Raw genomic sequence first — 27,356 nt, 5'->3', positions numbered from 1 at the left:
TTTCTGATGTGCTGCCCCTCTTGCATGGCGCACAGCCCAGAAGCTCCAAGGGACTCAATGGCCATCCCATCAGCAGCACTTGAGTGCACAGAGAGACCTCTTTCCTGGACTAGAGAAAAGTACTTGCTGCAGAAGGCATGGGAAGAGGCACACAACAACAAATTTTGAATCACTACTTCTCCTCATATCTTGAAAATGTTGCATTGCAATTTTCTTATTATTCTGCAAGTACATTTTCATAGGTATTATATATTTTCTATGGCAAATGAAGACTATGACTATGTACACACCACCAGCTTAAAACACAGTGAAGTGGGACCTTTCCCCCCCTTTGCTGTGTCTCTGATTTCATGTTCTGTTCACGTCTGTGGGTGAAGAGGGAACATAGATGTCCTTTTCAAATTGGATCAAAGGTGGTAGGACACATAAAAACACAGTATTTCTCAAGGAACTACCAGTTAGAAGTGAACTGTGGCTGATGTCATGTGGGCACAGCAACACAAATTCCTGGTGGGAGCAACCAGATGCCCAGGAAGTGGGAGTGAGCAAACAGCCCACATGGAGAGACACCCCTTACTCTTGCAATTCTGTGTAACAATTTTCAACTCAATAAGAAACACACATCGTAAACAATCTTTCTGCGGGGGTTGACCTTCAGTCATTTGCCCAATGAAGTCTGCTGCTTATGTATGGTTGTTGCTGACCAGAGTGAATATATTTTAATGAATGAAAGCAGAGCAGAGCAGATGTCAACCTTGTCAATGGCAAGCACTTTGCAAGAATGAACCTTGTGTTTACATTCTTATAACATACACAAACAAACTGATTATTTTTTGGGGGGGGGATCTTTCACTTGGCATGGAAAAATGCATGCAAACAAAAACACAGCAAAATAGAGCTAAATTAATGTTAAACGTTGTAAAGGAAGCAATTAAGAAAAGAGTTGCTTGGTAGGTTAAAATTACTGTTTACAGAGTTTCTTCGCTGTCCAGTTGAGTTTCATTAATTACTTCAGAATTGTTATCTGCAGATATTGTATACGGCCTATGGGAAGAAATAAAATAATGTCATATGACCTTTATGTCATATTAATCTTGATTAATGTTAAATAATAAATAAGGTGTTCACCCAGACTTTTCCTCCCTCTTTAGATTGCACAACTGAATCCCAAGTAATATCTGAGTACAATCAAGGAAAATGAGTGTGTATTTATCAAATGGCCCACAAAACTGCTATCTTGAGACACCTAAAATCTGAATAAATGTTAAAACAACTAAAATACAGGAGTATCTCATGTAAATACAGCATTTCCATATGTTAAAACACAGAACTCGAACAGAATTGGGTAAAAAATTAATGCGGAATACAAAACCCTCCTGCCCATAAGATTAACTTACTTTCTACAGCTTTTGTTGTTGTTGTTAAGCACTTTTTCTCCTCCACTGATCCTGATACCAGAAGTATATTCAGCTGGATGAATAGTGCTTGGGGTGGAGGAAGGAATATGTTTGGGAGGGGTGTATGTCTGCATTCCTTAAATGCTAATCCTCACCCTCAATATATGAATTATTGGGCCTTCCATCACTTCAAGTTTGGTCCCCTGGCTCATATTGTTGTCATGTTACATCCCCATGTATTTTCAGAAATGGGTTTCAATCCCACAAGTCCTACACGTCTTTGGAAAAGTACTGTTTCATGCCACCCCAGTCTCCGAGCAGTGAGAGATTCCAGGGGTCCTAGGCCTTTGCCTTCCTTGGAAGGAGGAGCGGTGAAGACTGTAGCGTCTTTATGCTATTTGGGTTATTCCTACATACTGTATATACAACCCTTACTGGATCCAGGACCCCGTAATCTAGAAGGGACTCAGGTTTCAAACAGACTGACCCCCCAAACTCACACCAGTACTCTGACAACAGCATGCAGAAATTGGCCACTTCTGAAAAACATACTGGGATCTCTTTAAGGAGGTTTTCTTCTGCAGTGGCTTGAGAGGACATGGCCGGCAACAGGCAGATTTGCAGTCAATGACTTGGTAAATGACAGGGTTGTACATAGCGGCAGACTTTGCAAGTAAGGTTGGGATCACAGAAACTTTGATGGGAACGGAATTTGGCCTTCCAAACGCTGACCACACGGAGACAACTGCATAGGGTATCCAAGCAATTAGGAATCCTGCACAGATCAACATCGCCACCTGGTGAGAAGATACATTTCATGAAATGATGAGGATAAAACCCCACTTAGTATAATAGACATATGAATATACTGTACATTGTGAGCTGTATAACAAAAGGCAGATACTGTGAAGCAAGCAGATTTTGGTTTTTTTCACATTGAGAAAACCAGAACACATTTATTTAAGTTTTGACATTTATATTCAGATCTATTTCCACTTGGTATAACACAGACATTCTTTTAGCAGACATCTATGCTTAAGGTTAAGAATAAGATAATATATATATATAACAGAGGCAAAAATTAGAATGGAAGGACTCCACTGAAAGTTACGGCTAATTCATACAATACTGCAACAGCCTCTGTCTTCTTCCATGATGCTCCAATAATAGGCAGGCAAATCACATGGATGTGGCAGATTGTATGATATTTTCCCATCCACCCATCACGCTTTATGGGGTACGGATGGGAGGGAGACATACCGTTCACTCCATGGATGGTGAATAATCCACCAGTCATGCTTGGAGAAGGCCCTCTGAAATCCATGGACATGGCTAGCCCAAGTCGAGTGACTTCTATTCTGTGTGTGATTTAGGTAAAGGTAAAGGGACCCCTGACCATTAGGTCCAGTTGTGGACGACTCTGGGGTTGCAGTGTTCATCTTGCTTTATTGGCTGAGGGAGCCGGTGTACAGCTTCTGGGACATGTGGCCAGCATGACTAAGCCGCTTCTGGCGAACCAGAGCAGTGCACGGAAACGCCGTTTACCTTCCCGCCGGAGCGGTTCCTATTTATCTACTTGCACTTCGTGCTTTCGAACTGCTAGGTTGGCAGGAGCTGGGACTGAGCAATGGGAGCTCACCCCGTCGCAGGGATTCGAACCACTGACCTTCTGATCAGCAAGTTCTAGGCTCTGTGGTTTAACCCACAGTGCCATCCGCGTGATTTAGATGGATACAAAACTATGTGATTTGGGTATAACAGCGCACAAAAATATGCCTATGCTCTCTAGGTGAGCAGGCAAAAGTTTGATTGAACTTTTATCCTTCAGTCCAAGCAGATGACTTCCAAAAACCACTGGGAGTCCTGTACCCACCTTAGTTAACTTCATTTCCAGCACATGGGTTTTTTGAATCCTGGTGTCATAATGAGCTACTTCTTTTGTGGATGACTTGACCTTTGCTATTATTTTAATATAGGAAAACATGATCACTGCAGTTGGGAATAAGAGACAGAAGAAAAGGATATTCATAATAAAAGCCTGTCCAGCCACAGAACCTTGAGCTAGCCACCAGTCCAGGGTGCACGAGGTCCCAAATGGTTCTGGAGCATAATTTCCCAAGCCAGCAAATGGTATTGTTGCCCAAAACGTAGCATAGGACCAGATTATTCCCAAGCAGATAAAGGCGTGGCATCTCTTTAGCCAAGTACCTAGAAAAGAATAAATGTATTATTGCTAAGTAAATGCTAAAAACATGCCTATGCAATAAATATACAGTGTTACCTCGGGTTACATATGCTTCAGGTTACATACGCTTCAGGTTACAGACTCTGCTAACCCAGAAATAGTGCTTCAGGTTAAGAACTTTGCTTCAGGATGAGAACAGAAATCGTGCTCTGGCGACGCAGCAGCAGCGGGAGGCCCCATTAGCTAAAGTGGTGCTTCAGGTTAAGAACGTTTTCAGGTTAAGAACGGACCTCCGGAACGAATTAAGTACTTAACCCGACGTACCACTGTACATGTACACATGTGAGTAATCCAATTTATCAGACCTTTTAAAAGTCCCTGGGAGAATGTTTAAATTACCAACCATGGAGGTTTGGCATAATTGTACGGGCCTTTCCCATTGATCTCGGTGCCCTCCTAATATGGCAGTGACCCCATGAAAATACAGGGCTGTAGCTATGGGGGGGTGAGGAAGGCCCCCGCTAGACAGGCGAGGGGCGCGCACACAAAATTGGCTAAAGTATGTCCATAAATACATCTATAAATAAAAATATTGATTAGTGTGTGAGCAAGTGAAGTGTGTGAGGAATTGAATGGATGGAGAGGGGGGTTGGAGGAGAGGCAGAAAAAAGAGCTAATTTGTCCGTGTCTGGGGGGCGCAATCTGGATGGTTCTGCCAGGGGTGCAAGATCACAACCCCCACACCTTAGGCTCCTTCCGCATCTATTGTGGAATTGCTGCTCTTTGCATACTTGCACTTTACAGGGAATCTGCATGACATTATGCTGTTTAGTCGTTTAGTCGTGTCTGACTCTTCGTGAGCCCCTGGACCAGAGGACGCCAGGCACTCCTGTCTTCCACAGCCTCCCACAGTTTGGTCAAACTCATGTTAGAAGCTTCGAGAACACTGCCCAACCATCTCGTCCTCTGTCGTCCCCTTCTCCTTGTGCCCTCCATCTTTCCCAACATCAGTGTCTTTTCCAGGGAGTCTTCTTGTGCTGATCCCAGCCCCCCCCCCCCCGGTTTACCATGCGGCGTGGTCTGAGTCTGGTCCTGGGTCGAGAGTATGGAGGCTGTCCATCAAGGGCGAAGCGGGGTCCAAGGCAAGGAGCCGGGTGTGGTCAGGAACTCTGGAAGAGCAGGACAGGGTGCCAGCAGGAACAGGTTACCAACAATGTTGCTCCCGCAACCTGGGACTGGGCTGACTGGCCTTTATCTCCTCTGAGGCATAGGGCGGTCCCAGCCCACAGGTGACTCGCCTCTCCTGGCCTGGAGGCGAGCACTCCTCCTGTGAGAACTTAGTTCCCTCCGCCTCTCTGCCCTGAGCCTCTGCAGCTCAGGAGAGGCTGGAGGGTTCCTGGACCCAGAGGCAACCTCACCTTCCCCTGACAGGGCTGTTAGTGGAGCGCCTACAGGCAATGGGTCCCCGATCACCTTCGGAGCCAGAGCGGATTCAGCTGGTGTCTGCTCCTGAGGATCCAGCACAGGTGAGGGCACTTCAGGTTTAAGCCCCAGACCCGGCTCAGCTGGCCCTGGAGGCGGGGACTCCTGTGCAGGCTGGGACTCCTCAGGTTCAGCCTCTGAATCAGATTCCCAGGCCATCACACTTCTCAGGAAGTGGCCAAAGTATTGGAGTCTCAGCTTCAGGATCTATCCTTCCAGTGAGCACTCAGGGCTGATTTCCTTCAGAATGGAGAGGTTTGATCTTCCTGCAGTCCATGGGACTCTCAAGAGTTTCCTCCAGCACCATAATTCAAAAGCATCAATTCTTCGGTGATCAGCCTTCTTTATGGTCCAGCTCTCACTTCCATACATGGAATGGGATGGTTTTCGTTGCTACCTCCTGTATAATGTTGCGAGCCTCCATCCATAGTTCTTCAGGCACTCTGTCCAGCAAATCTAAATCCTTAAACCTGTTCCTCACTTCCACTGTGTATTCATAAAGGATTTGAATACCGGCCCAGTGTTTTTTCCTACTTTCTTCAGTTTAAGCTTGAATTTTGCTATAAGAAGCTGATGATCTGAGCCACAGTCAGCTCCAGGTCTTGTTTTCACTGACTGTATAGAGCTTCTCCATCTTTGGCTGCAGAGAATATAATCAATCTGATTTCGATGCTGCCCATCTGGTGATATCCATGTGTAGAGTCGTCTCTTATGTTGTTGGGAAAGAGTGTTTGTGATGACCAGCTTGTTCTCTTGACAGAACTCTATCAGCCTTTGCCCTGCTTCGTTTTGAACTCCAAGGCCAAACTTGCCAGTTGTTCCTTTTATCTCTTGACTCCCTACTTTAGCATTCCAATCCCCTATAATGAGAAGAACATCCTTCTTTGGTGTCACTTCTATAAGGTGTTGTAAGTCTTGATAGAATTGGTCAATTTCAGTTTCTTCAGCACCAGTAGTTGGTGCATAAACTTGGATTACTGTGATGTTAAAAGGTCTGCCTTGGATTCGTATCAAGATCATTCTATCATTTTTGAGATTGCATCCCAGTACAGCTTTCGCCATTATTTTGTTGACTATGAGGGCCACTCCATTTCTTTTACGGGATTCTTGCCCACAGTAGTAGATATGATGGTCATCCGAACTGAATTCACCCATTCCCGTCCATTTTAATTCACTGATGCCCAGGATGTCAATATTTATTCTTGCCATCTCATTTTTGACCACATCCAACTTACCCAGCTTCATGGTTCTTACATTCCAGGTTCCTATGCAATATTTTTCTGTACAGCATTGGACTTTCCTTTCGCTTCCAGGCATATCTGCAACTGAGCGACCTTTCAACTTTGGCCCAGCCGCTTCATCAGCTCTGAATCTACTTGTACTTGTCCTCCGCTCTTCCTCAGTAGCATGTTGGACGCCTTCCGACCTGAGGGGCTCATCTTCCAGCGTCATAACTTTTATATGCCTGTTGTCTTTGTCCATGGAGTTTTGTTGGCAGGGATTCTGGAGTGGCTTGCCGGTTCCTGCTCCAGGTGGATCACGTTTGGTCAAAACTCTCCACTGTGACCTGTCCGTCTTGAGTGCCCTGCTTGGCATAGTTCATAGCTTCTCTGAGTTATTCAAAGGGGACATGACATTATACTGTAAGCTAAATGTGGCTTCTCAGGTTTTGCCCCTTTTGCTTCCTCTTCTTTTCAGAGCTTAGGAAATCTGCCTTCTTAAACTGGAGGGTTAAGGTGAGTCAGGGCACAGCTATCCCATTGCTTTTCAGCTAGAGAGGAGCTCAGACATGGGCTCTATAGATTTCCGATCTCTAGGATCTGTCTGTCGCCTTCAGGTAACATTGCCTTCACACTCTTTTAAATATTCTTTTAAATCAGTTGCATTGCAGCCAAATCAGGATCTGGACCAGCAGTGAGATGAGTATTAGTGTTTGGCCCTTTCCCTAATGCCAGGATCCTGGCAAAAAATCTCTCTCTCAGATACTATAGATCTTTGAAAGAGTGGTTATTGCAACCATTGAAAGAGGTCTGCAATGAAATAATGGAAGGGAAAAGGGCACCAGAGACGTGGAAAGAGGTGTACATTACACTTATACCGAAAACAGAGACTGAAAAAACTCAGCTTAAGAACTACCGCCCTATATCGTTACTTAATGTGGATTACAAATTTTTTGCAGACATTTTGGCCAAGAGATTGAAAAAAGTATTGATGGAAGAGATCCATAAAGACCAAGCGGGCTTTCTCCCAGGAAGACACTTGTCCGATAATTTGAGGAACATAATAGATATTTTGGAAAAACTAGAAGTGAATATAAACACTAAAGCAGTTTTGATATTTGTGGATGCGGAGAAAGCTTTTGACAACATCTCTTGGAGTTTTATGAAGAAGAACCTACATGGGATGGGGGTAGGCCAAGGCTTTGAAAATGGTATACGTGCAATATACTCTGAACAAAAGGCTAAATTAATTGTAAATAATGTGGTTACGGAAGAATTTAAACTAGAAAAAGGGACACGACAGGGGTGCCCAATCTCCCCACTGCTTTTTATATCGGTCCTGGAGGTTCTGCTAAACATGATTAGAAGGGACCGGTTGGTTAAAGGTATACAGGTCGGAGCTAAACAGTACAAATTGAGAGCATTTGCAGATGACTTAGTACTGACGTTACAGGAGCCAGAATCTAGTACTAAAAGGGTTTTAGAATTAATTCAAGAATTAGGCTTCAAACTGAATAAGCTAAAAACTAAGGTTTTAGAGAAAAATTTAACACTGATTGAAAGAGATAGGTTTCAGAATGAGACAGGATTGACCGTGGTAAAGAAAGTGAAATACCTGGGGATTAATATGACAGCCAAAAATGGGAATTTATTTAAAGATAATTATGAAAAATGTTGGATGGAAGTGAAAAAAGATTTAGAAATTTGGTCAAATTTGAAGCTTTCACTGTTGGGCCGAATTGCTGTGATAAAAATGAATGTATTGCCGAGAATGTTGTTTTTATTTCAGACACTGCAAATCGTGGACAAGATGGACTGTTTTAAGAAGTGGCAGAGAGATATTTTTAGATTTGTCTGGCAGGGCAAGAAGCCCAGAATAAAATTTAAGATACTAACAGATGCAAAGGAAAGGGGTGGATTTGCCCTGCCAGACTTTAAACTTTACTATGAATCAGCAGCCTTTTGCTGGTTGAAAGAATGGCTACTTCTTGAAAACACAGACATTTTGGATTTAGAACGTTTTAATAATGTATTTGGATGGCATGCATACTTATGGTATGATAAGGTCAAAGCTCATAAAGCATTTAAAAATCATATTGTTAGGAAAGCATTGTTTAACGTCTGGATAAGATATAAAGACTTGTTGGAAAATAAAACCCCAAGGTGGCTGTCACCAATGGAAGCAAAAGCTTTGAAAAGGCTCGATATGGAGGCCAAATGGCCAACATACAGTGAAATTTTGGAACAAGAAGGAGACAAACTGAAATTGCAAAGTTTTGAAAAATTAAAAAACAAAGTGAGAGATTGGCTTCATTGTTATCAGATAATGGAGACATATAATTTGGATAAGAAAATTGGCTTCCAGGTGGAAAAGTCAAAATTAGAAACGGAACTGTTAGAACCCAAAACTAAGAACTTGTCAAGAATGTATAATTTGCTGTTGAAATGGAATACTCAGGATGAAACGGTGAAATCTGTTATGATTAAATGGGCACAGGATGTTGGACATAATATTATGTTTGCTGACTGGGAACAGTTATGGACCACAGGTATGAAGTTTACGGCATGTAATGCCTTAAGAGAGAATATTATGAAAATGATATACAGGTGGTACATGACCCCAGTCAAGCTTGCAAAAATCTATCATTTGCCCGATAATAAATGTTGGAAATGTAAAGAAACTGAAGGTACATTCTTTCACCTTTGGTGGACGTGCCCAAGGATTAAGGCCTTCTGGGAAATGATATATAATGAATTGAAAAAGGTATTTAAATATACCTTCCTGAAGAAACCAGAGGCCTTTCTCTTGGGCATTGCCGGCCAATTGGTGCCAAAGAAGGATAGAACTTTTTTATGTATGCAACAACAGCAGCAAGAATACTCATTGCAAAGTATTGGAAGACACAAGATCTACCCACTTTGGAAGAATGGCAGATGAAGGTGATTGACTACATGGAATTGGCAGAAATGACTGGCAGAATCCGAGATCAGGGAGAAGAGTCGGTGAAAGAAGATTGGAAGAAATTTAAAGGCTATTTACAGAAATATTGTAAAATTAATGAATGTTAGAAGGATGTTGGAAAGAAACTAAGGGGTTTCCAGCTGTAATGCTTTAAGAGTTCCACAAATGCGTAAAAGTTTAATGGTAAGGATTTGCTGAACTAACAAATTGAACTGGAATACAAAGAAGGGAGGTATAAGGAGGTCCGGGGAAATAAGTGTAAGGAAGTCATGCTATGGAAAATTAATGTGTTTTTAACTATTTTTATTTTGTATGTTTCTTTTTATTTTTCATTTTTTTGTTATAACTTAAAAACTCTTAATAAATATCTTCTAAAAAAAATAAATCTCTCTCTCGTACACGCATGCACTCACGCTTGAACAAACACATACACAGGCTGGAGAAAAGGCTCAGAGTGGAACGGCTCAGAGTTTCGACGTGGGTGGAAATAGATCTGGATTGTGTTTTATCTGGGTCTGTGATATTGTTGGCCAGATATTTTCTAAAAACTTTTTAAATCTAAGATTTAAGAAATCTTTTCTAGTTTATTATGCCTAACTGTATCGTTTTGGATTTCTCATCTGCTTTTTAATTTCTACCCATCTTATCCAACTCATAGCAGTCACTCAAAATTCTAATTCTAAAGTAATTATAACACTACAGTTATGTTTAACTAACCATCTGACTATTCAAATGACTTTAGAACTCCTGATGTTTTCTACATTTATTTTATGAGCACAAAGGGATTTTTATTAATTCTTGCCCATTTACAAGGACACAATTCTTGGATGACATTCCTCTGAACAAGAGTTTGCGGCTTAAATTGATGAAAAGAGAAATTTACTCTCTAGTTTCCAAAATAAAGGAGGGGCATTAATCCTCCCCACCCCACCCGGTCACTTACCATACGATAAGTAGCAGATTTTGAAATATCTATCCAGGCTGACTGCTGTCATGGTAATAAGACTTCCGATGCCAAAAAAGAAACCTGCCCATCCATACCAGCGGCAGGCACTCCAACCAAAAATCCATCGATGGGAGAAAAAGGCAATGATGCTGAAAGGCTTTCCCAGTACTGGAAAGGAAAGCGCAGAGTTCAATGATCTTGCACTGCCGCCCTCAAAGCAGCATTTCAAGAAAGAGATGCGTGAAAGTGAACTTTTCAAGCAGCGCAAAACAGCATATTCAAAAACAGAATGACATGGCAGGATTCGCAGAGTATAAACAGATCTGCCTTTTTATGCAAATAAATTACTGAGAAGAACAACAACCAAAACCAACAACACTTCATAGATAATTATTCATTCTCAGGTCGAGATTAGTAAGCTAGAATGTTTTGCTGACACTCAGCTATTAATTTCAGAACTCTGACGCTTGAATTCTAAACATTTTAATTTCCAAAACACATTTGACCAAGATGGGGTTCCAGGTGCAAGGTGGTATCTCATATCATTACCAATAAATATTCATTTATCCCCAGCAGATTGCAAGGTGCTGTATAGCATATGGACAATGGAGAGTTCGGGGGGGGGGGACAGGGGCAATGGAAGACAGCCCAGGCAAGGTCATGGAGACTGAGAGAAGTCTTCGTGAAAGAACTGCAATGCAGGAAGGAGCTGGAGGTGGGAAAGTTGCTTATTTTATTTTAAGATAATTTTATCTTCCCATGATATTCCTAATACTGCTTTGCCGGAACAAATTTGCCTTCAAATATGAACCATGGCAGTTCTAGCTGCTGTTTTTGTTTTGAAAGTGTGAATTATGTGGTTTCAATAAGTCACCTGAATATTAATGTAACTTAAGTGATATAAATTATTTCATTATTCTTGTTAAATTAAGGCTACGTTTCTTCAGAACTGGAATTTTCTAAAATGAAAAATGTCGCAGAATGATGTCATGAGAACACACTGTACTGTAGCTATCAGAGTGAGTATGTACACTGGGTTCAAGGAAGCACAGCAGATTTTGGTAAGAACATCTAAATTTGCAGGATTCCTCATTTCTGCTGTTTGTGAATTTCTCTCTCTCGCTCTCGCTCTCTCCCCCCCTCTCTCCCCCCTCTCTCTCTCACACACAATTTTCAGTGTTTCTTAAAATAATAAATGATTAAATATAAGGCTAAAAAGAAAACAAAGCTGTCATGATTAAGTAATCAATTTAACAATGTTGATCACTTATATGTTAGACCAAGTAACCTGTGGAAGTGCTAAACATTTGGGCCTTTGAATGTCGCTAATGATTTTCTATAATCATTACTCAAGGCAGAAATGATGCCAACCGAAATCTGAATGTGAAAACCATGTAGAGTCCACGCCTGTCCAGAGGAACAGGAACTATGGCAATATTTTCATTCTCAGCTCCGCTCAAGTTAAATTACCTGAAATACCCAGGTCGCACACTGCTAGATTGACAGTCATTATTTCCGCAGGCCTCAGCTTCTTTTTCCGTTGTGTAGACATATAAAGGACATATCCATTGCCTAAAGTGGACATAATCCCTGTAATGAAAAATCAAACAAAAATGGTGTCAGTGTACTCAAAAGAAACTTCAAAATATTTTCCCCAGAACTGAAATAATTTCTGCTCCAATTGCATACACAGCAATGAAAACGAACTGTAAGATTCTTGAAATGAACAAGACTAGTATAAAGAGCTGGAGAGCTCAGCCATTGACATTCTTTTGCCACAAGATTCACCCCATGGCGCAACGAAATGAAGCTTCTTCACCATCATCACAGTATGGGCTCCAAAGGCCACATCAGATGTCACATCAATCTGTGCATGTCTAAAAATGCAAATGCTGTTGTGCAGTTGGAGAGGAGGGGGGTGAACGCCAAAAAGGAAGTCCCCTTGGGGTACCTTGGGATTTTCATTGGAATGGCAGGGTGTGAGTTAAATACTAACCCTTTTGCCCCATCCACTACGGTCCTGGACTGTGCCTCTCCAGGACAGCTCTTTGCACTGGAAAAACAGGGCATGCAAATTGCATCTACACAATTAGCACTGTATCAAGTGTGGACAAAGAGGAGATGTCATCTTTGATGTGTTACTAATTTCAAGTCCCCTGAGGAAGGAGGTGCCCACTTCATTCCAGAAGAAGTTACACTACAGACCTGTGTGAAAATCAGATTTCTGAAAGAGAAAGGGCCTCCTTCACAGAAGAATACTTTCCTAGGTTCTCTGGGTAAAGAGAGCTATTATCAAACCATTTTAGATCTACGATGTAGATATGTTCTTAAAAGCTGTAACTGGATCATATCTTGAATGTAACCATGGTGAGAAAACAGTATATGTGTATTTACAGATAGGCAGGTCACAGTCCTAGGGAAAAACTACTGTTGCCTGCCACCCCAATCTCTGAGCTGTGCAAGATCCCAGGGGGTCCAAGCGTTCACTCAGGGTCCAGGTTTCCTTTGGGACAATGAGACACAGCAGAGACAATGGTGTCTGCATGATATATGGTTTATTTACAAATACTGGTGTTCCCCCACTTGCACGTGGGTTACGTGCTGGGCCCCTGAGTACCTAAGCAAAAATCATGTGAGGAGCACCCTCTGAAAAGCCTCTAAATGCCCATTTTTTGTCCTGCTTCCCAGCTTTCTCTCCCCAGTCCAGACCAAAATATCTGGAGTTGAAGCTCTGGGGGCAGCTGGAGGCTGGAGGGTGCGCTGTTAGGCAGGGAGGCTGAGCAGCCTAAACAAAGCCTTGCTGTGCCTCTGGTCTCTTTGGGGCTTCCTCCGCCCTCATGGACGTCCTCATCAGGTTTCAGCGAGGGTCTCTTTGTGAGCCACAAGGACTCTCCAGCTCTCTCCCGCCATTTCCAGGTTTGGCTCTTTTCATTTAGCGCATATACATGGCTGCGTGCTATATGATCACACGTAAGGAGGGGGGTACTTGTATATACAACCTGAGCCTGCTATGGAGGGGTTCCCAGTGTTAGCACCCCAAGAAGGTCCTGCTTCTCCCAGAGCCACAGCCTTGGGTCCCAGCAGAATTCAGGCCTGGCTCTGTCTCTGGCTTCCCAGGCTGCTGCTTTTGGCTCCAGCTTCTAGCTCATCTCCCTCCCCTCTCGACTCTGGCCATTTGTCTTCCTAACAGACGGGGGGGGGGCACCCATTCGCCCTCTGGCACAGAGCCACTCCCTTTCTTTCCTTACCAACCCACACTTGGCAGGAAATTACCATGCTGACGTGCCCGAAGATTAAGGCTTTCTGGGAAATGATATATAATGAAATGAAAAAGGTACTAAAATGTACTTTTCCTAAGAAACCAGAGGCCTTTCTCTTGGGCATTGCTAACCAATTGGTGTCGAAGAAAGATAGGAATTTTTTTTGGTACGCTACTACAGAAACAAGGATCCTTATCGCAAAGCATTGGAAGACTCAAGATCTACCCACTCTGGAAGAATGGCAGATGAAGGTGATAGACTATATGACACTGGCTGAAATGACTGACAGAATTCGTGAACAGGGGAAGGAGACGGCGGATGAAGATTGGAAGAAATTTAAAACGTATCTTAAGAAATATTACAAAATTAATGAATGTTAAAATGTTGAGGTTCTTAGTAAGAAAAGGAGATTACAGCGACAAAAGATTAAGTAAAAGAAAAGAACAAATAAGGAACAAATTTGACAAAATTAAGTTTAGGACTTGCTGAAATAATTTTGGAAATTGGGATGTAGAAAGGGGAGGTTTGGGGGAGTCAGAGAAGTGAGGTTTATGAAAAAAGGAGATGAAATTATACATGTTTGTTTTGTCTTTTTTATTTGTTTGTATTGTTTATAAAAATTTTGTAAAATCAATACATTGTTTTTTTTTAAAAAAAGGAAATTACCATGCTGGATCGAGGAATTAGAAAGGGGGCTCAGGCATATAGCTTAACCTCCTCCCCACAACTCATAACACTATTAATAAAATCATGAGACGTAAAGCTTTTTGACCCTACAATGGATTCAATGGTAAAGTGTTCACAGAAGAAAACCTTGACGGAAAATAGATTCACACTAATGGAAAGGCTGCTTAAATGAAAAGCACCCATTTTTGTTTTCTATTTTCATTGTGTCAAAAATTCATCCACAGAATCAAGAAACCATTAATCATCAAGAAACCATTAATATTCCAAGAGATAATATTTAAATTCATCAATTTTTATTAGTTTCAATATTCAAAGACGTGCAATAGAAATATATGGATTTGGGCTGTTTGTTGTTATCACTCCCCTCCCATGGCCTCCAGTGTCTCTTCACTTTCCTGTGATGCCTCTCCCCCCAGTTCTCTCTTATATCTTCGCCAGAATTTTGAAACTTATTCAACAGATCTGAAGGTCTTCCTCCTGTCTTTAAATGTAAAGGAAATCCTCTCAGGGAATTCCCATTTGTACCTTACATGATTGCTCTTTAAGGCCTCTGTTATTGTCCTGTAATTCAGTCTCTTTTTAAGAAGTCTTTTTGGTATTTCTTTGTATATTATTATATTTCTCGTCAATCACCAGTTTCCTTTTCTGCAAAATTTTATCTTTCAGCAGTCTTGAATTCAAAAAGACCAGGCAATCTCCTGGTCCTTTGGTTGACTTGTTTGTTTTCCTGATCTTATTCTGAATATTTTATCTATATTTTGTAGCAATTCATCTTTTTGTACTCCTAGCCAACTGGTGAGTTCTTTTGATAGTTTAGCTTCTATATCTTCATCTTGAGTTTCTGGGTCACCTCTAAAGCACAGAATGAGTTCTCTTCGATGCATCTCAAGAATTGCAGTCTGGTCTAATGTTTCCTCCTGCACTCTCTTTAATTCCGTCATTTCCTCCATGATTGTATTCTGGACCCTCTTCAGGTCTTTATTCTCATTATGGATCTTCTTAGTTATTTCTTTTGTGAGTTCCTCATGCTTATTAGTTCTGGATTTTAGATCTTGAACAGTTTTCTCTGTTTCCATGTTCTTGATAGTCAAATCTTTTAGCTGTCCAGTTTATTAATTTGGAATTCTGTTCTATCTTGCTGCCCATATTATCAAGACTGTCATTTATTGATTTATTCATTCCTATGATGAGCTCTCTTTGGTCTACATTGGTGTCTAGTTCAGCTGATTGATGTCTTGAGGCTACTGTGGAGGTCATTTGTGTGGTTTGATTTTTCTTATTTGCCATTATGACTGTCTTTCTATGTACACACAAGTATAAACTTTGTCCCAGTCTTAGTTGACTCCTTTTGATTATTATTTACAGTTTTCCAACAAATATAATGAAATAAAATAAAAAGATTAAGAAAATATATAGAATTAAAATTAAAAATGAGCCTCACTATCTGTACTTCCTCATTTTAGAGAGAACTGGGTGGTATTTGGTCAGTTAACTACCCCCCATTTGGGGTTACTAGATCTTAAATTCCAAATCCTTCCTTTAACAATGATAACTTGAGGAGCAATATAACACACCCCAATTAAATAAAAAGGGATTAATTTGTTTCTGTAATTCTATTTGTACACCTTTATATCCGTTAAATTGCATAATACTAATGTATCAGATTTATCAGTTTATCAAATTCTATTACTTTACAAACTTTGAGGGACCCATGCAATCAATTGTTTTTTACATTACATTATAGCATCAATGGTGCTGGAGGAGACTCTTGAGAGTCCCATGGATTGCAAGAAGATCAAACCTCTCCATTCTGAAGGAAATCAGCCCTGAGTGCTCACTGGAAGGACAGATCGTGAAGCTGAGGCTCCAAGACTTTGGCCACCTCCTGAGAAGAGAAGACTCCCTGGAAAAGACCCTGATGTTGGGAAAGATGGAGGGCAGAAGGAGAAGGGGATGACAGAGGACGAGATGGCGGGACAGTGTTCTTGAAGCTACGAACATGAGTCTGACCAAACTGCGGGTGGCAGTGGAAGACAGGAGTGCCTGGCGTGCTCTGGTCCAGGGGGTCACAAAGAGTCGGACACGACTAAACGACTAAACAACAACAAATAGCATCAATATAAATCAACAGGCTCTTTGAAGTCACACAGGTTAGTAAATGCTTATAAAATGGATTAATTGAGCAGTCTTGTGGAATTGAATAGTAGATTCTGTTGTTGGGATGGATGGGATACTCCTATAGTCGTGAGGCAGGTGGTCTTGGTCTATAATACTGTGTGTGTGTGTGTGTGTGTGTGTGTATATATATGTGTGTGTGTGTGTGTGTGTGTGTGTGTGTATATATATATATATATATATATATGCAGGTTTTGGTGTCTTCGGGTGTCTTCCCGTGTAAGAGTCGGGGTGTCTGTGCGACGTTTCGACGAGGTCTCACTCGTCATCTTCAGGCTGGTGCTTTCGGCTTCTTGTTACTGGAACAGAGCAGAATCTGGTGTTTGAGTTCCTATAAATACTGTTGAGGGGTGTGGTGTATGGCCTCCAACGTTCTGGGCAGAGAGGAAGTTCCTAGATTAGTGTGCCTCTTCTTCTTTTGTTCCTTAATTACTTGAGGGATATCTTGAGTGATTTCATGAGTGATATTCTGAATACCACTGGGTGGGTCATTAAGTGTAGATTAGTTGCTAAAGCTTTTGTGTCTTGACCTCTTGAGCTTGTGAAGAGTTTTTCTGAGAAGATGGCTGTGCTGCATTTAGTTGTGCTCTGGCTTGGCTTCGTGTATAGGGGCGAGCTGTGGTTTTGTGCCTTGTGCCAGCCAGATCTGTGTAGGGATTGCAGGGGGGTGCAGCATCCGGAGGTGCCACTATAGTTTGGCTACTGGATGGAGTCTGTAATATGTCTGTGGAGAGGGTCTGGGTTTGGGTCTGGTGTGGTTGATTGGTGACGGCGTTCTGTGTGCCTCTGGTTCTGGTGTCGGTTTTTGTGGGGAGGGCTAATTTCCAGATGTCATGAAATCACTCAAGATATCCCTCAAGTAATTAAGGAACAAAAGAAGAAGAGGCAGACTAATCTAGGAACTTCCTCTCTGCCCAGAACGTTGGAGGCTATACACCACACCCCTCAACAGTATTTATAGGAACTCAAACACCAGATTCTGCTCTGTTCCAGTAACAAGAAGCCGAAAGCACCAGCCTGAAGATGACGAGTGAGACCTCGTCGAAACGTCGCACAGACACCCCGACTCTTACACGGGAAGACACCCGAAGACACCAAAACCTGCATTCCTGTACCCGTGAAAATCTACGAAAGCAAATATATATATATATATATATATATATATAGGCAGCCTATATATATATATATATATATATATATATATATATATATATATATATATATATATATATATATATATATACACACACACACACACACACACACACACACACCCATTTCTATCTATGGAGGTGCAGTTGCCTCGTCCCTCCACTAGGTGTCTCTTCACTCTGGGCCAGGAGTCGAGGTTTCTCCCTCTTCCCGCCGGAGGAGGAGGAGGAGGAGGAGGCGGCGGCGGCGGCGGTGACTCCGCTTCTTGTCCCTCTTGGTCGCTGCTGGTCTCCCTTCCTCCCCGTCCCAGCCATTGTTCCCTCCCCTTTCCCCCCCCTTTCCCCTCCGCGCTGCTTTCTCCCGGTGCTTTCTTTGTGAGGCTGTTTTCTGTTTTCCCGCCGGGCTTCCCTTCCTCCTCTTGCTGCCCTTCCTGCGTCTTTATGCCCACCGTAAGTTGTCATGAAGAGTTTTTCCCTCTCGGCTCTCTCGGTTCTGATGAAATGTCTTCAGCCTCATATTGTGGTGTATTTGCTGCAAGAACTGAGGCGTTTCGGCGGGTCTCCCGATTCCGCTTCCTGCTTTAAGTCTCGATACAGCCTGGCGCTTCTCCGCGCTGCCTTTCTTTTCGCTCAGGTCCCGGGACGGGGGGGGGGGATGGCGGCGACCCCCGCTCTCTCTCTCTCTCTCTCTCTCTCTCTCTCTCTCGCACTGGTTGGGCTAAAAGGCGAGTCCTCCCTCTTCGCCTCGCTTCTGGTGCTCAAGGTCCCGGGACACCGGGAAGCCCCGCAAAGGGGCCCGGCCTGCTTCTGGCCTGGCAGCCCCTCAAGCCTGGGAGGGCTTTCCATGGGTGCCTCTTGCGGATCAGGGCCTTCCCATTTGAGCCAAGGCTTGAAACCCTTGCATGTCCTCCTGGAGGGCCCAGGCCACCGGCATCTGACTCTTCATCTCAGGGTTGTGGGTTCAAGCCCCACCTTGGGCACAAGATCCCTGCATTGCAGGGGCTTGGACCAGATGGCAGACTTTGGCTTGCATGGCAAGCTTTCCTTTTCCTCTTCTTCCCCCTGTGCAGCTCAAAATCTGCTCCAGAGGGTTGGGCAGATGCTCTAGGGCAGATTTGGGAGGTGCAAAGGGGGCTGTAGGGAGAGGAAAAGTACGCAAAGCTTTGCTGCACAAGGAAAGGTGTCTCCCCCCCCCCCCGGTGAATTCTACCTGTTATGATTATTTGTAATTTTCCCCAATATATATTCTGTTATATTTATTGTTGTTGATTTGACATAATGTGAGCCACCTTGAGGCTAAATTTTAACAGATGAATGGCTTATGAAGTTTCCATTCGCAATACAGTTTGGAATCCCCATAACCATCTAATAACAGGAAAATGGCTATCATGAAGCTGCCAAAGGGGGGAGATAAAGGGGGGTGGGGTCCCCCCATCGGATTAGGGCGCGATGGAAATCAAAACTAATATTATCCACCCACACTTTATTTTCATGGTTGATACTTGGATATATCTAGTTCCTTTGCAGACATCCAGAGATAGTACTATACGGTATATTCACGGGAATAATTTGAGAGTCTTACCAATTATTAATAAATAAAATCCAGCAACTATGTCAGCTTCTTTTGAGAGTTTTGATTCAAAGGGGTCTTCATGTTCCTCGTAGGGAGGAAGAGAGCCATCTTCAGATGAGATATTTTGTTTTGAGTCCATTTCAGTCAAATAGAAATTAGTACCTGAGAAGTAGAATAATATTAATGGTGCATACCTGGCACAATGCTACAAATCTAGAAACCTTTTCATTTATAAAAATGGGGAAATACCAAAACCTTATTCCTATTTGATGGAAGTTTTTAATGTGAAATGGCCACCTCTGATTTTGTGTTTGATTAGAACTGATTAAATGGTGTTGCCTGCACCAACAGGGCACTTCTATGCACACTTACATGGGTGTAAGCGTCACTGAATGTGGAGGCTTACTTCTGAGTAGGCATGCTAAGCACTGCCCTGTTAATGGTCTGGTACTTACAAGATGTAACAATTTTAATGCAAAATTTATTCTTATAATTATTCATGTGCCGGGCAGGGAAATGGTCAGCTGGGGTGAACAAGCCTAATAATAATATGGAAGTAAATGCAGTGGTACCTCGGGTTACAGACACTTCAGGTTACAGACGCTTCAGGTTACAAACTCTGCTAACCCAGAAATAGTACCTCGGGTTAAGAACTTTGCTTCAGGATGAGAACAGAAATTGCACGGCGGCAGCAGGAGGCCCCATTAGCTAAAGTAGTGCTTCAGGTTAAGAACAGTTTCAGGTTAAGAACAGACCTCCGGAACGAATTAAGTTCTTAACCCGAGGTACCCCTGTAGTAGCAATAATACTGAGAGCAGCAGCTGCAGGCAAAAGGATGGCCCTCGCTGCCTGTGTGCTGTGATTTCCACACCTCAAACATCCCTCCCAGGACACCATTAGGCTTCTGGAAAGCCTTCCATGGGGCTTAACTGGGACCAGAATGGAGGACTTGTTTGAGGACAGATGGCTGAAGGTTGCGCCTCAGCCCACATTCCTTGAGAGAGCCAAGAGGAAGGAATCCCTGAAACACCATCAAAGATCTTTTTTATTTAGGGTGCAATTCTATAGCTGCCCAAATGTATAAGGAATGCATCCAACAAATTTTAACGTTTTATATTGCTGTAACCTATCCTGGGACCTTACGGTGAAGGGAGGGTAAGAAATTGAATCTATGTACTACTCAGAGTAGACCTATTGAAAATAACAGGTCTTAGTCATGTCTGTTGCAAGACCTGAAGTGGCTTTCCTTCCCATTCACTTCGATGGGAGCGATTTTTATTTTTTTAAGTGAGACACTGAAACAAAATGGGGGGGGAAAGACCTGCTTGACTTCCCCCCTGGCTGGAAGTGGTGCTTTTCCACCAGGAAATCTTCTCTCTGCTATTTACCAAGGGTTTCCATACAGAGAAATAAAAAAACCTTCCAGCAGAATTTCATCTATATGTTCAATCATTTAATAAATAGGTTCATAGTTCTTCCTCTGAAACGATATTCCAACTTGGGTGGAGGCAGGCAGACCCTTAAAGTTGATGGTAAAAAATGAGAAGCACCAGCTCAAAGATATAATCAAATAATTATTAATTATAATAGGGAAGCTATGGATTTTATTATGCAGATGCAATTACCTGGCCATATTAGGAGACTTACATGCAAGAAAGTATTTTAGAACTCTTTATTTTATACTAAGAATGGTTTTGTTGAGTTTTATTTGAAAACACAGTACACCCTTTTGAGCTGTGTCCTTATTTGCCTGAAGAACTTGAAAGGGCAATGTAGGCAAAAACAAAACACTAAGTCCCAGTCCTGAAGAGCTTACTGTGGTGGAGGAGAAGACGCAACAAGCAGAACGGAGGGAAAGAAGGGTGTCAGCGGGGGATGTGAGCCAAGGAAGCCTTGGAAAGAACTTCCCCAACACTCTGCCCTGCATCTACCTGTCCTGTATTAAAGATATTTAAATATCACATCCCAAGTTGGGCAAGGGAGGAAGCATGGTGAAAAGCTTAGATGTAGTATTTTACAAATATAGGGTGACAGCAGAAGGTAAATGCCTGTAGCATCTCTGGAGGTTTAGGGTTGGTTTGTTTTTTACCTTTCCTCATACAGTGGAATCTACCAAACCAATGGCAGATTCTGCTGGTTTCTGTGGGTCAAGCAAGAAAGAGTGACAGGATGGACTTATATTTGAATGCAATACGGAAAAAATGTGAGAGAGAAAAGAGTGGACTCAATGAGTGGATGGCCAGCCTTGGACTGCCTTTCGCTCAAAACAATTTAGCCCTGTGATTTAAGTAATGATTTTATGAATTCCACCCCACAGGATTTGGGTGGTTTTACAGTCATATTGGACAACTGTGGAAGAGTTGAGCTGAGGACCACAGTGCTAGATTGCTGTCAGTGTCTAATAGGACAGCCTTTATCAACCTTTCCAGACCTGCCATTCCCATTTAACTCCCATCACCAGATACAGGAATTTTTATATTTTAGTTATGCATATTTGCCTTTTTCATTCTCTCTCTTTCTCCTGTTAAAGTGTAAAAAGACAAAGAAAAATAGTGGTTGTGACATGAATAGGATCCACCTCATAATTAGACACAACTGAATGGTCACAACCCTCACACTAAAAGCTTATAAACTAAACTAAAGCACCTCCTTCACTTTCTTTATTGTCATATATTATTCAAGTTGCCTCCTGCCTAAATTATTGCCTGAAAAGGAAGGAAAAGAAGGGAATACCAGAGTAGCTCTTATTAACTAGAAATGCTGCTGCTAGCATTCCAATTGTACTGTGGATCTTCACCTGGAATTCTTACCTTTTCTGAGAGATCTACAAAATAACATTTTGGTTCATTTAAAATTAAAGAGGGGCACAAAATAGGACCTTTTTTTGCACCATCAACTTCTTTTGGGAGTATGTGAAGCTCTTCAACAGGTAAAATGGATAACTGGTTTTCAGTTAAAGCCATTTGAAAACCCCTAAAAGTGCAGGTGTTATTGTCAGATTAATGCTGCTGTAATCCAAATCTTTTGTACTTTAAATAAATATAGCACAACGGCAAGTAAAAGATTATAGACATGATAGCTGCAACAATCTGAACCCCCTATTAGTACATTATCTTTATTTTAAATAAGCCAATCAATTTTAATCTCAGTCTCTTGTTTTAAAGGTGCCATGCAAGTTTCTTAAGTCTCGTTTACTGAAATCACATTTCCTTGAAAACAATGGGAACTAAATTTGATGGGATGATGCCCAAACTTTGTAAATGGGGAACACCGATTCCATTGTGCAAGCCTAAAGGAGCATTAATAAAAGCCAAGGATTCCTCAGCAAGCTTTCTATTTAGACTTGCAGTGCCAAAGATGTGACACACTGTATTGTACAGATTGCAGCTGTACAAAAGCCCCTCCTTCAACTATGTATTCTCTTGTGGAGCAAGGCATTACCCAGACAACAAAAGTTATTCTTAAAATGACCTCATATTTCACACACACACACACACACACACACACACACACACACGTGCAGAACCCTCAGATATACCCTTGAGCAAAAATGTTCTTAAAAGTTAGAAAAGAACTCGGAAATACCTGTGTCTTGAGTTTTGCACAGTACATCCCTCCAAGCTCTGCTCTTGGTTTCCAGATCAGAAGTAATTCCTTGACTACTGTCTATGCCGAATTGTGCTCTTTTCAGCGGAGATGTGGCAAGTGGTAGTCAAGAAGAGGAAAGGGCTTCCTCACAGCCTGGCTGTTCCCCATGGGCTCGCTGCTCCATCCCACCCGCCTTCCCCGCTTCCCGCATGCTGGGGCTTGAGAGTCTGGCCTTTTAGCACCTGCTTGGAGCTCTTTCTCCGTCTGGAGCAGCCCCTCCCCTTGGGGACCTGCCCAGTCAGAGCTCTGAGGAGCCAATGAGAGAACAAGAGGCAGGGAGAGATGCTGGGGATGCTGCTTCAGTCCTGGACTTTGCCTGTGACTGGGGTGAAATTCCACATATAAATGCTGGTATTCTCTTTTGCTGCTAGCTGCTGTTCATTTGCAAAAATTGATGCAGTTTTACTATGTCAAATTCAATAATTATTGGAAGGATCACGCAAATCTTGTTTGAATGAATCGTCTATTTTTGACTTTTTTTTTCAGGAGCCAACATTTCACAGATCTTGTCACCTTTCAAGCCAGAGGTTACGTGTTTAGAGACATAACCAAAACAACACATAGATTTCCATAGACCAAATTGAAAAGGTGAGGATTTTACATAGCCCGAAAGAGCCTCCCTTTAGCAGTGACAAGCAACACCGATGATTTGTCTATAGTACAAATTTTTCCTGTTATCTGGTGTCCATAAAAGAAACAGAAGCTCTGCAAACATAGTTAATTAATGCAAGTGCCTGAGCTAATGATGTTCATCATGTAGGGTATTTTTAGTTTATTGATGGTTAAAGAGGATGAAGAAGGTCTACTTTTGCTGATAAGATAAACTCAGGGGGCAGAACTGAAAAAAGAGAATGAAGACAGATGTGTCCTTGTGTACTCTAAGTAATTTTATTTTTGTCATTGAAAATCCACTGTCCAAGAATGTAAATGCTTAAAAACAATCTCTTAACTTTAGGTAGTATGGATTGTGAAGTCTGGGACCCCACCAAACTCCCAACTGCCTTCACCAGATAATACTAGATAATTGTGGTCATTTGGAACCTTTTTCATCTTCATTTTACTGCTAACAGATGGAGACTTGTTTGCTGTTAATTCTGGAAACACTTTGAGTAAAACATTCACTTATTTGCAAAGCTAAGCATCTGCAATTTATTCTAGCCTAGCTGAAGCATTTTTGTGGGGAACAAATCTACACAAATTTTCATGTGCTTGGAGCAATCACCATTGTGCTTATCTCAGCTACGAGAGAGTAAGAAATCTCTCTTCCAAACCTCCCTCTCTCCAGCCTTGACCTGCTGGTCTGCAGGCTGATCCTGCCCCTCTCCAAACTTATTTCTGTACCCACCCACTTGAATTTGGTGGCGGGATTGGTGGAGGATATTCAGGCCTGCAAACACTGGACTTTACATGCATCTCCTTGGCAAATCCAGTGTTGCCAGGTTTGCAGCATCCATTTGCTGGCCTCAAAGAAATGTGTGTCCTCCTTGGCTTAACAAGCTAAGGCATCTTCCATCACAGCAGCAGCAGCAGCAGCCCTTCTGGCCTTGTACACGATGACTGGATTGCTGTTGTGACAACAAGAGGCTGGAACCAGCAAAACAGGGCAAAGGAATCTGCAGCTCTAGTAAAATACAAATGTATCACATTTTTGTTCCTGCCTGGAAGAGAGATGGCTGAGGTCTTTTGGGCCTTACATGGTGCCTGGCTGAGTGGTGCAGAGAGCTGACTGGCTGGGGAGTGGGAGATTGACAGAAAAATCCAGGAGTCTCTCAAAGTTCAAATGAAAGGACTTGAGTATGGAGGGGGCAATACAAAGTGTGGCTTTGAGATTTGGGGAAAACTATAAAAATAATTGCTTGGCATTTCCCTTGGTGGGACAATGCCCTAATTGGGCAGCTTCCATTGCCAGCTTCATCAGACCAAAGGCCCATCTCACAGGGACCAGTCAGAGGCCTCTGGGAAACCCGGGAACATTTGCAGGTGTGGGCCAACACTTGTGGGATGCATCTGCATGTAGTGTGTGCATGTTTTTCTGTCTGCGAGAGACTGTCAGGTAGCCATGCCCACTTTGGGGGCACAAACCACTGCTCACGTTTGACGCCTCACACCAAGAGATTGCAGCAGGGCGATGTGGCTCTCTGGGTAAAAAAAGTTTAGCAACCCCTGCACAAAGGCATCTTCTCTTGTAGAGATAGAGGGAAGACCAAATAGCCATTACTCAATGGGGCAAAAGGGTGAGAGAGCATTCATCGCTTCCATATATCTGAAATACTTATTTATTTTTCATATTTATATAACATTATTCAGAATGGTTAAGCAGTTTGCATGAAATGTTTTTGAAAAATGTCCACATGCACTGGCAAAGTTCGCACCATTATTGCAAGACTATGTTTGGGAGACGATGGACAGCAGAACTACAGGCTTCTTTAAAACTCAGAGACAGAAGCCCCATCTGTCACTTTCTGATTCATTTGTTGCTGTTGTTGTTTAGTCGTTTAGTCGTGTCCGACTCTTCGTGACCCCCTGGACCAGAGCACGCCAGGCACTTCTGTCTTCCACTGCCTCCCGCAGTTTGGTCAGACTCATGTTTGTAGCTTTGAGAACACTGTCCAACCATCTCGTCCTCTGTCGTCCCCTTCTCCTTGTGCCCTCCATCTTTCCCAACAACAGGGTATTTTCCAGGGAGTCTTCTCTTCTCATGAGGTGGCCAAAGTATTGGAGCCTCAGCTTCACGATCTGTCCTTCCAGTGAGCACTCAGGGCTAATTTCCTTAAGAATGGATGCGTTTGATCTTCTTGCAGTCCATGGGACTCTCCAGAGTCTCCTCCAGCACCAGAATTCAAAAGCACCAATTCTTCGGCGATCAGCCTTCTTTATGGTCCAGCACTCACTTCCATACATCACTACTGGGAAAACCATGGCTTTAACTATATGGACCTTTGTTGGCAAGGTGATGTCTCTGCTAGACAGCATCTTAAAAAAGCAGAGACATCTGATTCATTAATATATGGTAATTGGTTTAGATGGTGATGATAATAAACTTACTGTTTCTGGGCAGCTTCCAACATATATAAAAACATAATAAAACATTACCCACATATACGCATTAATGACGCTGTGGTAATAGCTACAGGCAAGAAGCAACTTTGGGTGCAAATATCACTTTAATAATACAGCCTCTCAGGAAACAAGAGCTAGAAAAATAGCAGATAGTTATTTTATGTAACAATTGATAGTTCAGCACTTACAAGCAAGTAATAGGTTGCCAGCATAGTGTATTTATTTTCATTCATTTGGTATATTTATAATACACTCTCCGCCATACTAGTCCCCAGTACACGTTGCAATACATAAAGTCCACAACATCACATAAAATTAACTAATACAATCAAAACTGCAATTCAACGGAGCATATTGGATAAGACTGAACACTGCATTCACACTATATCTTGAATGGCATTTATTTTATTGCATAACAGGGAGGCAACAGAGGGAAAGGGTGGTTCGGCAAGGTTTGTGAGATTTAGCCTTATTTCCCCTTTCATTTCCCCAGAGTTTATTCTGGGAACATGATGGTCAATGATGAACCAGTTTAAGGTCTTTGCTGGATACTTTACAGAAGGTTTAGGTTTGCAAGTCAGATGCTTTGACGCAGCACTCATCCAGAGTAAAAAACAGTGCACTTTTGTTGTTCTATTTCATGAAAGGAGAACACACTGGAGACCTGAAGAGCAAAGTTATTAAAGAAGTATGGAGATTTGCAGTCATTTTGCATGTAGGAGACGGTCACATTCTCAGCTCTTTCTGGTTGTTTTTCATGGTCCAGAAGGAGACACACAGCAATTCCTTAAATATTGGATTTGATGGCGTAAATATCCTTTGTGAACTGCAAAGTTTGCACTGTGTTGACAGGGAGGTGTGATCATATTTCAGGAAGCTGTTGCCATTGATTGATATCTGATAGCAGCTGTTCTTGACATCAGCTTGAAAGAGTCACCTGGCTGGAAGAGCACACTGAAAACCTCTTCTTCCCAGGGTCCTTCTATGCACATGATTGTTGGCCTTTCATCCAACCATGGGTTGAAGTGGGAGGCTGCGCCTCTGTTATAGCACACTAGATCAGGGGTCTGCAACCTTTAAGACAAAAAGAGCCACTTGGACCCGTTTCCGAAGAAAAAAAAACTGGGAGCTGCAAAACTCGTCATTATAAAAATAACTTTTTTGTCACTTTTTTATTATTTCTTTGTTTGACCCCTCAGAATTACTCCTCCTCATAGAAATTAACGTTAAATTAACAAGTTACCTTTGTGTGTGTGTGTGTTCTTCACTCCCCTTCAATGCAGTGACCAGCATACATGCCCCTTACAATGTAGCGGGCAGGCGGGCGGGCAGGAAGGTGACGCCGGGACGGTGCGTGACTAACGCACGCCCCGCCCCCATGTGACGTCACAGCCAGTACAGTGCCCGCCACAGTGGGGAGTGTCGGGGCGCACAATGCGCCTCCTCCCCTCGCTAGTATCCGCCCCGGAGCCGCGGCAAAGGTGTAAAAGAGCCACATGCGGCTCCGGAGCCGCGGGTTGCAGACCCCTGCACTAGATCAACTGTGCTTAACAGTGGAGAGATGTTCATTGATGTTAGTTAGTCTTCTATGCACACCCTGTCATGTGACA

General features: G+C 42.5%; 1 protein-coding gene across 1 annotated transcript; it reads right to left on the bottom strand.

Moving 5' to 3' along the window:
• Window positions 1–422: 422 nt before the first annotated feature.
• On the bottom strand, window positions 423–22,844 carry OPN5 (opsin 5). Its single transcript, XM_082215811.1, has 7 exons — window positions 22,624–22,844; window positions 19,048–19,200; window positions 11,663–11,782; window positions 10,190–10,360; window positions 3,271–3,605; window positions 1,950–2,194; window positions 423–1,044 (listed from the first exon to the last, which is right to left on the bottom strand). The coding sequence occupies exons 2-7, from the start codon at window positions 19,175–19,177 to the stop codon at window positions 969–971; spliced, it is 1,077 nt and encodes a 358-aa protein (XP_082071937.1). The 5' UTR covers window positions 19,178–19,200; window positions 22,624–22,844; the 3' UTR covers window positions 423–968.
• Between the last annotated feature and the right edge of the window lie 4,512 nt (window positions 22,845–27,356).

Source organism: Podarcis vaucheri (genome assembly GCF_965113315.1).
Source record: "Podarcis vaucheri genome assembly, chromosome: 3".
NCBI classification, from domain to species: domain Eukaryota; kingdom Metazoa; phylum Chordata; class Lepidosauria; order Squamata; family Lacertidae; genus Podarcis; species Podarcis vaucheri.
Note: the sequence above shows the minus strand (reverse complement) of the source record. Positions and strands in the feature narration are given on the sequence as shown.